The sequence below is a fragment of the Erigeron canadensis genome, chromosome 2, assembly GCF_010389155.1.
Source record: "Erigeron canadensis isolate Cc75 chromosome 2, C_canadensis_v1, whole genome shotgun sequence".
In the NCBI taxonomy this organism is placed as follows: Eukaryota; Viridiplantae; Streptophyta; class Magnoliopsida; order Asterales; family Asteraceae; genus Erigeron; species Erigeron canadensis.
The window spans coordinates 38,409,584-38,421,863 of NC_057762.1; the positions used below are offsets into that span (position 1 = coordinate 38,409,584).

At 35.6% G+C, this 12,280-nt stretch overlaps 2 protein-coding genes across 2 annotated transcripts; both read left to right on the plus strand.

Moving 5' to 3' along the window:
* Positions 1-2,378: 2,378 nt before the first annotated feature.
* Positions 2,379-4,900, plus strand: LOC122589581 (subtilisin-like protease SBT1.7). Its single transcript, XM_043761886.1, has one exon. The coding sequence runs from the start codon at positions 2,443-2,445 to the stop codon at positions 4,735-4,737; it is 2,295 nt and encodes a 764-aa protein (XP_043617821.1). The 5' UTR covers positions 2,379-2,442; the 3' UTR covers positions 4,738-4,900.
* A 2,948-nt stretch (positions 4,901-7,848) lies between these two features.
* On the plus strand, positions 7,849-11,877 carry LOC122590224. The gene is made up of 5 exons (XM_043762559.1): positions 7,849-8,223; positions 8,368-8,479; positions 8,863-9,396; positions 9,485-9,668; positions 11,480-11,877. Exons 1-5 carry the CDS (start codon positions 8,147-8,149, stop codon positions 11,500-11,502), a joined length of 930 nt encoding a protein of 309 aa, XP_043618494.1. The 5' UTR covers positions 7,849-8,146; the 3' UTR covers positions 11,503-11,877.
* Positions 11,878-12,280: the final 403 nt, after the last annotated feature.

Genomic DNA, 12,280 nt, shown 5'->3' on the forward strand with positions numbered 1-12,280 from the left:
GCATCGGAGTTAGCCTTAAGTTATACATAATTTTACATGTTTTTAACAATGCTTTTGTTCTCATATGAACATTTGTTATGTTTTCACATGTGAATGATCATTCACATATTATCTAATACGAGTACATAATTTTAAAATTTTCACGATTTATATTTTAAAAGTTCTCACAAAAAACCTAACCTTATATATATAACTATACAAGTACATGACATAATTTAACAATTTATGAAACAATATTTTCTTATAACCTAGCATATAGGATTTGTAACATCACTTTGTAGTTTGGCCCTTCAGTTAGTGCTAATTATGGGTTATAAAAGCAAAATATAAATACATAAAATACTTAAATTTAGAAGTAATGATAATGAAAATGATTGTGACATAGGAATTGAACAAAGCAGTCGACAAACGTGATTTGTGGATCTTGATATGTAAAGAAGCAAATAAATAATTAAAATGATATGTGGCAGAATTTTGGTAGCTAAAGATATATGCCCTACTGATAAAACTTCTAAACGACTTTTTTTTTTTTGTTTGATTGATTTTGTCTTTGTGTGGTCTTTCGTGTACGTTAGTTGCCTGGTCTCACTCTCACACGCACATCACATTAACTCATGCATACGCCAATTAATGAATCTATGATAGGCGAAATCTTGAATATTACCATTAGCAATTTGCGTAACTATTTTTAACTTTAATTTACATAAACCTTACAATTGTCAAACATCGGAGAAGTAAAATAGTGAGACAACCAGTTTCGCTAGCTGCTGGTTGACTATCTTTTCTATTTTTCATGATATTTTTTAAATAAAATAAGGAAAAAACCATTATGCTTATAACAGTAAGGAAGAACCATGCTTCACCTCACAAACTCCCCCCATGAAAATCACATATATATATATACAAAATCCCCCCCACCCCTCTCACAAAATAATGGAAGTATGGTACTTCTAGAAGCATACTTGTTACCCCATAAAATAATCGGGTTGGATTTTCTTGTTAAGGTCCTTATGTAATCTATATCTATATAAAACGCTAGCTCTTACTAACCTAGCTAGTTGCCATCAAAATTTTCTATTGAGCAAAATAAAATGAATCTATCGATTCGAAGTACACAAGAACCTCACAAATTAAAGACCCTTGCAAAAGCAACTTGCTCAGCTTAGATGTCTTAGCATATTGTTGGGTTATTCGGAAAATCTGGAGTGACTACATCTTTTCCAACAAAGTACCATAATTCCTGTTTGCCACAAAGGAGATTAAAGCCATCGATCAGTTGGCAATTAAAAGATCACAATCCCTCTCTCCCTCAAATGGTCAAATATCGTAATTCGAATTTCTAGTATTCAAATCTCTTGTAGGTTTTGTTACGAGACAAGTGAATATTTGTACATTTTACTACTAAAAAGATTGGATCAAATTTTACGTGAAAGTCATGAATACATGATTATAGTTTCCAAAGTGCAATTAGCTTTTCATGCTATAATGCTTCCACATACATACACTTTGCAACAAAATGATTCCTCAACGTAGACTAAAGTCATAATAATTAATAACAATAATAATGCATATATAGTTGATACTTAGTCATAAAGACAAAGTGATTATCCCAACTAAGGCCAATCACCAAACCTTTTCCATCAATCAATTGAGGGAGAAAGATAAGATATATTTTATCTATGTGCTGTTAAAAATGGTGGAAACAAGTAAGCACATACTTTAATTGTAAATAACACACATATATGAACGATCCTCGTCAAGTAAGACCGAACACGGTAAAAGAAAGTCGATTAAACCTCAAATTATAGCTTGACAATGCTAATATTGAGGACGTATTAATTAGAGTAATTCCTAATAAAACAGATGACTTGCCATAGGGATATCCGTCAATTCGATCCCTCTGTAGTGATCGAACGAGCCCCAACCGAGGTGCTCCAACGCACTTGGATACTCGTTCCATGGGCGGTGATTATTGGTCATCAGTACACAACTTAACAAGATCGATGTTCATAAATGACAACTAAAAAATTAATTATTGAAGCAAGTTTGTAAACCACTTACTTACGTACCTTATTTTCGACAAAGCTTAATTATCATTATTAATTCATAGTAGTACAGTTAACAATATTGTATTTAATTGTTTGTTGGGTTGCCATCACTATAAAAGAAGATGCATGTTAGTATTGGCCACACAAGAAGAACAAGATTCCTTTCCTACGACTTTTTAGCAAATAGTAAAAATTTAACAAGACTCATTGATTAATTAAGAGTCCAATCAGTTGGTCCACTCACTTAATATCCATGATAATAACAACCTATTCATGCCCCATATATATGTTAACATCTTATTAACAGCTAATACCACCTAAATCTCAATATCGACTACTTAACTTATATGTTCTCAAGCAACAGCTGTAAAAACAGGCAACAAGTTTGAGTAGGATGATCTCCAGGAAGGTAGTCCTGGTGACGATAATGGTGGCCGTTTGTTACAGTTATGTCGCGGCAGACCAGAAACACCAAAAGAAGACGTACATAATTCATATGGACAAATCTGTCATGCCATCGACGTTTTCTGACCATGTTGAGTGGTATGAAACGTCCATGAGATCGGTTTCCATGTCTACGGAAATGTTGTATTCATACAACAAGGTGATCCACGGATTTTCCACGAGGCTTACTGTTGAGGAGGCAAAGCTACTTGAACAACAACACGGGATTGTGTCTGTCCAAGAAGAGACAGTATACAAACTTCATACGACACATTCACCTGAGTTTCTTGGACTAGATAACAGTAAAGTGATGTTTTCAGGGTCCCAGTCAAGTAGTGATGTGATAGTTGGAGTGGTGGACACGGGCGTGTGGCCTGGAAGTAAGAGCCTAGATGACACAGGTTTTGGCCCGGTTCCCAGTTCGTGGAGAGGAGAGTGCGAGACTGGTACGGGCTTCAGCAAATCAAGCTGTAATAACAAGTTAATAGGTGCACGGTATTTCTCAAGAGCATATGAAGCAACTTACGGGGCAATTGATGAAAATGTTGAATCCAAGTCTCCTATGGATGATGATGGACATGGAACACATACTTCAACTACAGCAGCCGGTTCAGCAGTGACCGGCGCTAGTCTCTTTGGTTTTGCAAGAGGGACGGCACGTGGAATGGCTCCTTGTGCTAGGCTGGCAGTTTATAAAGCGTGCTGGCTAGGTGGATGTTTTGGTAGTGACATTCTAGCTGCTATGGAGAAGGCTATCACAGATGGTGTCCATGTGTTATCACTGTCGATAGGAGGCTCACTATCTGATTACACAACTGATGTGGTTGCTTACGGGGCATTCAAAGCAGTATCACATGGAATATTCGTATCCTGCTCTGCTGGAAATAGTGGTCCCGCACCTCTAAGCTTATCAAACGTCGCCCCATGGATAGCTACAGTAGGAGCAGGAACTTTAGACCGCGATTTTCCAGCATATGTTGTTCTCGGGAATGGAAAGAAATTCTCGGGTGTATCACTTTACAGTGGGAAACCGTTATCGGGCTCCATGATTCCACTAGTTTTTGCGGGAAATGTCAGTAACATGACAAATAGTAACCTATGCATACCGGGCTCGTTGCCACAGGGTCGAGTTACTGGCAAGATTGTGATGTGTGAACGTGGGTCGATTTCAAGGGTGCAAAAGGGGATGGTTGTTAAGGCAGCTGGTGGTGCAGGAATGATCCTAGCTAACACTGATATATTTGGGGAGGAGCTTGTGGCTGATAGCCATCTCTTGCCAAGCACAACCATAGGTCAAAAAGCTCGTGATGCCATAAAGAGTTACATAGTCTCGGATCATAATCCAACGGCTACGATCATACCTGGAGGAACTCTATTAGGCATCAAACCGTCACCTGTAGTAGCAGCGTTTAGTTCTAGAGGCCCGAATCCAATTACACCAGAAATACTCAAACCAGATTTCATAGCACCAGGGGTGAATATTCTAGCAGGTTGGACAAGTAAAGTAGGTCCAACTGGATTAACTGAAGACCCTCGGCATGTGGAATTTAACATAGTGTCGGGAACGTCGATGTCATGTCCACATGTAAGCGGGCTATCTGCGCTACTCAAGGAAGCTCATCCTGAATGGAGCCCAGCAGCTATAAGATCAGCACTTATGACGACAGCTTATACCACATACAGAAATGGTGAAGGACTGCAAGATGTTGCAACCGGAGGGCTATCAACCCCATTTGATCACGGTTCAGGACACGTTGATCCTGTTTCGGCCCTTGATCCTGGCCTTGTCTATGATGCATCTGTTGATGACTACCTGAGCTTCCTTTGTGCCTTAAATTATACTTCTGCTTCCATTAAGATGTTTGCAGGTGGAAATTTCACGTGTGTGGTGGGAAAGAAATACAGGGTGGAAGATCTGAATTACCCATCTTTTGCAGTTCCTTTGATGACGGCTTCAGGGGAAGGTGGAGGAAGCAGTGCACCAACTGTTGTAAAGTACACGCGAATTCTGACTAATGTCGGCCCTCCAGCAGCATACAAGGTGTCGATATCGTCAAAGACGCGGGCTGTGAAGATTAGAGTGGAGCCAGCAGAGTTAACTTTCACCGAGAAAAATGAGAAAAAGAAGTATACTGTGACATTCACTGCTAGTTCCATGCCATCAGGGACTACCAGCTTTGGGAATCTAGCATGGTCTGGTGGAAAATATGTTGTAAGGAGCCCAGTAGCTTTTATCTGGGTATGATTACAGTATTCAATATGGTAAAATATTGCTCTAAATCAACCTATGTAAATTCTTTACTATGTAACTTTTTCTTACTTGATATACAAGTGAAAGAGAGTAAGTATAATAAATTAACTATATGGCTTTGAAGAAATCGTTGATGAAACAAAAGTTTTTTACTATATAAGCTACCTGCTAAAGTTTGTAAATTATTGGTTTCACTTTCTATTTTGGGTTTTGTTTTGTTATTTTCTCTTTCGGGTTCGGTTTTTTATTAAAGTTTTTAATCTAAAAGATCAATCATTTCTGGTTGCCTTCGATTTTTCAAAGCTTTACGTGTCAAAGTACTTCCACCAACAAAGTGATTCCTTATTTTTAAGCTAAAGCGAGAATACTAGTTGACAGCGAGTCGGAAAGGCTAGTGCTTATAAGAAATGATCATCAGCTTTTTTCACCAACATATCAAGAAAGCACACCTGTATCTTTTACCTAAGATGTTATGCTAGCTAGCTCCAATACTAAGGACGTTTTTACCTAAGAAAGCCACTATATATGATACAAGCTATATGTATAGACCCGAAAGTACGGATGTGGTCAGTTGATTGTTCTGATTTTGGTTCAGTCGATTAGTAAATCAAACTTTCAAGCTTTTGCAAAACGATTAAATAAACGTTTGGAATAAATACAGAGGTGTAAGGTATGTTTTTAGTGTGAAAAGTTGTTTATAACAAACTTAATTAATCTATCTATATATCTCACAGTTAAATATTAGCAGAAGATTATCTTCTTCCAGTGACTAATAACAAAGAAGATTAGAAGATGCTTGTTAATATTGGTATCACTTTGAAAAGTGTATCCAACAGATATACATACAGCAAGATAAAGTGTGTATCATTATTCGTCTTACACAACCACCTACCTACCCACCTACCTACTAGAGAAAAACTAAAGAAATCATACGTTTTAAACACTGTAAATGCATACAGACGTGGCTAAGGTCAACTGATCGACAAGATGGAGGCCAACAGTGCTGGGTGACGAGCCGAATACAAGATACGAATAGATGGAAATACAAGAACGCAAGAGAGGGGGGCGTTGTAAATTTGAGAGAAAGATACTGGGAAAAGATCGAAGCATTTTTAGCTGGTGGCCGGAAGGATGCTCGGATGATGTGTCATACGGTAGTGATGGTGTTGGCGGTGGTGTGGGTGTGATCGTGGTGGTTTGACGGCAGGCAGTTGTAAAACAAATACTAGCATTCTCAACATTCAATATTTAACCATCCATCCATGAAAACTGGGTTATATTAACTAACACGGTACCCGCGCGATGCGGCGGTAGTCATGATGGTGACGATGTGATGGTTGGGCAACGGTTGGTGATGGAGCGACGTTGAGTTGTGTATATAATTGATGTAAAAGATTAATGGACATATTTTAAAACATAAAGGATTGATAGTGTAATTTAATCATTAATGTTAAGGAGGTAGTGTATGTGAAAGTATTTTTAAGAGGTGTCAAGTGAAAATATTACATATTTTCAACATTACTAAAAATAAAAAGGGCTATTCTTTTTATAATATAGTATAGATAAGGGATATCTACCTATATAGTCTAATTAGAAGGTGCCATGGGTCTTGGTTTGGACAACATTTTAAAGAAGGGAAATGATCCCTACACAACATATATTTACCATACACAACAATATATTCATTAAATAATTATACAGTACAACTGTTTGATGCATATATTGTTGTGTATGGTAAATTTATGTTGTGTATGAATCATCTCCCTTTAAAGAATGACTAATTTGGTCTAAAAACCCGTGGAGCATAGTTACATATCACAAGAATTCTGCTCATCCAATAAGCAACTGACAAATGCACTTATTGTCTCTCCTTTCTTTCTTCTTCCTATAATTTCTCATGTTTTTCATTGTTCCTAATTTTCTTCTTTTCTTTCCTATGATCCTATCCAAAATTTTCTTAAAAAAGGATAGGTTAATCTCCTGTGTTTAGTTTCAATCTCAATTCACATATAATATCTCCATCCTATTTCCTATTTCACGCTTTGTAAATGAAATATTATACAGCAAAACAACGAAAAACATGATAACATGGAATAGAGGGAAAAAACACTAGAATCTAAACCCTTAATAGTGAAATAGTCTTATATGATGTGAGGTATTAAGTAATTGATTACAAGTTTTGTTTTGAACCCACGAGGTAGAACATATACACGAGGTAATATTCCTGAAAAAATCTTTACCCAACTCTATATTGTCAAGTTTTATAAGTGATTTCAATGTAATTGATTCAAACCCTCAAATATTAGGTTGAAATCATCAATCTTTTGTAGGGTCTTGTTAAGGGAGATAAAATAAATAATCAAAAAAAACTGGAGAAAGAAAAAGAGGTAGGGAAAAAGATCAAGAGGAGAGAGATATATATGGTCTATATGTCAATTTCCTACTGGAATACTAGAACTTGTGTATTTTTTAACTGTGTACCGTGAATATATTGACCAAATTTGTCTATATAGGTAAATTTTTCTAGTAATAACCTATAAACTTCTCACCATCAACATCGGCAATCAATCACCACCGCTAATCGCTACTGTTGTCACCACCATCACCCTACACCTCCACTGTAACTGCTGCATGCCACTACCACCCATCATTGCCACCAATGTCATTACACCGCCGCATAACACGAGTACCATTAAAGATATATCGATTTTGAAATAGTTTAATTTTATTTTTATAAAAAGAGGATCATTTGCTTTTTTTATTCATGCATTAATATAACAAGGGTTTTTGTTAATTTTGTATTTAAAGTGTATTAAGTAGTTTTACACTAACCATATAATTTAAGGAGCCAACTTTTGATATAAAAGTATTTAAAGTGTATTAAGGTTGTTATGTATTTAACTTAATATAAAATCTTTATATGTAAATTCTCCATAAAATATTACTTATCTCAAAGGTTAGTTTAGATACATAGACAAACACTTTACACATCCCACTTTTCTCAATTTTAAAACATTGATTAAGAGGCAATTCAACAAAATTTGATCTGGATTACATTACTCGATTAAATAATTATCCATCTACATACTCGGTTTTGACCCAGCACCTCACTTAACGATAACGACGCCGTAACCTTCCCCAGAAAGCAGGTGGGTCTGTCTCGACTGCGCCATCATACCCATCAATATAAATACAAATACAGATAGAAATATAAACAACATATAAATCTAAAGAAGAAAAATTCTTTGACCACACAAAAAATTAACTAACTTTATTCATTCAATCCTAAAACTGATTGATTTTTTGTCAAGATTTTATAGTTTAGGGTTTCTGTAAGCTTGGCTGTTTTTTGTTGAAGTTTAATTACTCTATTGTTAATATATTCATATTAAAAGAAAAATCAATGGGATCCCATTTTGAACAATGGGAAAAAGATCCGTTCTTTACTGCCGCAGAAGAAGTTCAAGAATCTGCTGACAGGTTAATCTTATTTTCTTTACTTTAAAGTTAAAACCTTTATATTTGTATCTGTCTGTTGTTTTATATCTATAGTTAGAAATTTACAGTTTTATATGTATATGTATAGTTTGTATTAAATGGCCAGATCTTTAAATTTAATTTCAGGATGGAATCAAGTTATAGAACTTTAATTCATGCTTTAAAGGAACCAAATTTATGGAAAGTAGAAGAACTTAAAAGGGATTTAAGAATTGCTCTTGGAACCGCTAAATGGCAGGTACTTATTGATTTTTTTTATAAAAAAATATGTTTTCTTATGTTTAACTTTTGCTCTTTTGGGGTTAATGTCACAGAATGTCTACGTAGATAATTAAAACTTTTTTATGTCCCTTTAGGTAAGTTTAATACTTTGTTTGATCGGATTAAGTCTCAGGTTTACCATTATGGGGGTTCAAAATGGGCCACGTTTCACGTCACCCATTTTTACTGGTTATAACGGTAGAATTAAGCTTTAGGTGGTCAAAAAAACTATAATTACTTAAATGGACATCAAAAGTTTTAATTGTCTAGAATCTAGATGCACATTCCGGAAAGTATATTTGCTACTTTGTGAGATTAACCTTTTTTTGAGTGATGTTGATGATATTGGGATTTGGGCAGTTGGATGAATTTGAAAAAGCTGTTGGAAAAAGCTATAGTAAATTATCATGTAACGATACAAAAACGAGGCATCGTGAATTTATTACTGCAATGGAGATTCAAGTTTCTAAGGTGGAAAAGTGTTTGGATGAATCTGCGGGTTCTACTGGAAAGCCGCCTCGGCCATGGGTACATCTTAATGAGGGAGAAAGCGATGAGCTTGCATTGTTTCTTTCAGGGAAACCTGCGGAAGTTTGTGTGGGTGATGACCAGTCAACGTCTGAATGCTTGAAAGATAACGGGAACAAGTTCTCTAAGCATAGAAGGACAGCTAGTGCTGATGCTGACATTGGTACGTGGATCATTGCGGTAGGTGATGATGTTTCTGTTAATGGTGTTGATGAGAAAACTGAACTGCCTAGGAAAATACCGAGTTATTCTGGTTTTTTAAATACAATGGAGTCTGCAGCGAAGTTACCGTGGTCGAAGAATGGTTACAGGAAATTGAAGTTCGTAGATCATGCTAAATTGCCTGAGACGCAGCCTGTGAGCAGAGTGAGTGTTTGTATTAAGTGTTTACATGAATCGATTTATGTTTTATATATGTATCGATAATTGATATTACTTTCTTAATCATGAAAAGGGTATTAATGCATGCTATGAAAGGAGTAAGAGCTGTCTTGAGACTGATGATGATTGTTACCAGAAGCAACTATATGGGTGGTATGGTGCAATTCAACGACAGGTTCAAAGGTCACAGTACTATGTGCAGTATGGTCGGTCTACTCAAATGGTATTTTGGGTTCTTGTCCTGATTTTATTGTTCGGTGAGTTTGCTTTCCTATGCCAAAATGTGTTCATTACTTTTGTATAAGTTTGCTTCTCATATGGAAACATTTCGAGTTACAATTATATATATATACAAAGAAAATGATACCATTGAGGCAGATAAGATACCTTTAGTCTATTATGGAGGTGTTGTCCTTTAAGTAATGCTTTACTAGATATTTATAATAGTCGTATGACACTTCCAACCATATCGTGCTATTATATGAAAGTTGAGATAAAAAAGTTAGTACAACATTTATAGGCTCCCCTTGGTTATCTCGTTATGCGGGTTTGTAAACAGTGAATATCTTTGATGACTTTAGGGTTACACACTTACACGGAAGTAATATATTGGTTGAACTTTCTTAGAAACATAAAAGCATGGATTCTGAATTTCTATTTTAAAGAGTTATGAGAAACTGTAAAGGCAGACATTTCAGAATAGAATGATATTGTTTTAGACATAAAATCGCATTATAATAAATGTAATAAATCGCTTCTATTGATTTTTGGTTGGATATGACTGGACTGAGACTATTGCAAAGTACCCCCCTTTGAACTCTTTTTGCGATGCACCGTTTTAAAATGAGGGAGAAATGTTGTGGCTCCTCTATCAATCCTAGAGCACTTATATGATTTTACATAAAGCTCAAACATATGGTAAGGATGCATTTTTGTAGTTGATCCTCTATTATTGGCCTACAATTTATGAAATGATACAAGGATAAGTGACACCTGATTATGAACTCCATAAACTTCCATCAGCAGATCTTTCCATTATTTGAATGTTAGATCAAAGATGTAGGATGAGCTTCCTTTGCAAACATGTTCATAAGTTACGAATATTTCTTTACTTCTCATTCCAAAATATTTTGAGTTAAAGCTGCATATGTGCCAAGAAAATGATGAGATTGAGTCTTGGGTGATACCTATATATGACTACTATGGATGTGTTGTCATTTAAGTAATGCATAACTAAAGATTTTAAAATCCCTGAGACACTTCCATTAATGATCTTTCCATATATGAATATTAGAACAAATCTTTAGAAAGCACTTTGTTTGCAAGTCACATTTAATAATTAGTTGTCCAGATCCACTTGAATGTCTCATTATGCTTGCTTACAAACTGTGAGTAAATCTTTAGTAGCATTACTTAGCAGCATGGATTCTAATTTAGTAGCATTATAATAACTGAGAGTCTGAGATAAAGCTTTTCCATTGAGCATTTTTTTTAGTCAATCTGATTGGAATGATAGTATTTCCCCTCTTTGGACTCATCTTTGCATGTTTCTACCAAGGCTGATTATTAATACTTGAAGAACTTGATTGACTTTGCACAAAGTTCAAAGCTGCAGTAATGACTGATTTTTTTAGTTGACCGTATATATTCATATCTGCAACATCAGAAGCCACCTTAAACCACCAGAAGACTTTTAAAACACTGGATAACAACAGCAGTCGCGGACTTGTGGTTTGATCCACCACATTGCACTGGTTGGTCATTGGTGTCAAATGATAAAAAAGGTTTAGCGACACTTGATTATGAACCCCATGAACTTGAAAGGACTATAGATAGTATTGATTTATGTTATATGGAAATCATAGGCTATGATGTTTTCTTAAATTGCCATTGTTAAGTTTATGGTGGGAGCAGTGTTGCAGTAGTCTTAAACCAATACATCCGTTTTTAGTTCAGATCCTTTCTACTTGTAACCCTTTAATCATTAACTACTACATCTGTTACAACCACTTGAAAAGTGACAAATGGCTCATGTGCTCATCTCTTCTTTAAATTTCTATTTTTGCAGTTGTTACAGTGCATGTGATCTGAACTCTGAAGCAAAGATATGTCCTTAGTTGCAGCGAATTCCAGAATACATATACCGTAAAGAACACAAATTCAACATTTAGAGATAAGCATGGTTCTAAATAACCTTGCCACTCCCACATTCCTGCACCGATCCACTTTTGATATATAATAAGCAAATGGTTTGCTGGTGGGGTGAGAAAATATAACCTCTTGCCCCTGTTTTGGATATGCATTTGTACAGATTTAATTTGTTGTATTTTCTCATGTAATGTAAACTATAGATGCTTTAGGACCAATTGTTTTAATTGTAATAGTTCTCCCACTTAGACACGATCTTCGAGACGCTGTACATTCTGGGTTCATGTATTAGTGATCTATGTAGTTATTCTTGTATCAGTGATTTTGCATATAGTGCACCCTTTTATCTGTTTTTCGTTAATCAGTTAACCTTCACCAAGTGTGTTCTAGGAAATTTAAATACCAGTTTAGATATTGTTACAGAATGGCACTAAAATATGTCTGTCAACTGAGGGGCAAAAGGGTCAACCAGTGAGGTTCTGCTTTATGTTCTTACCAAATTTGTGAGATGTGGCTCAGGCTTCACAATTGTTAATGCATCCAATAGGTTTCAACTTAAAAAAGTTTAATGGAGCCAAAGCATGTGTAACTTCAAAAAGAAAACAGATATTTGCTTTTTTTGATTATGCAAATAGGTTTATAGATGAAGAAAATAAGGGAAGCATTTCTTTGCTTCGATGTAGCATCTTGATGTGGATATTGTGCCAGGTGGTAAAACACA

Excerpts from the sequence above, each read along its gene's own strand:
- LOC122589581 (XM_043761886.1), top strand. The coding sequence starts at position 2,443 with ATGATCTCCAGGAAGGTAGTCCTGGTGACGATAATGGTGGCCGTTTGT.
- LOC122590224 (XM_043762559.1), top strand. The coding sequence starts at position 8,147 with ATGGGATCCCATTTTGAACAATGGGAAAAAGATCCGTTCTTTACTGCC. Across the intron at positions 8,224-8,367 it reads GTTCAAGAATCTGCTGACAG|GATGGAATCAAGTTATAGAA; the intron begins GTTAATCTTATT and ends ATTTAATTTCAG. Across the intron at positions 9,397-9,484 it reads AGACGCAGCCTGTGAGCAGA|GGTATTAATGCATGCTATGA; the intron begins GTGAGTGTTTGT and ends AATCATGAAAAG.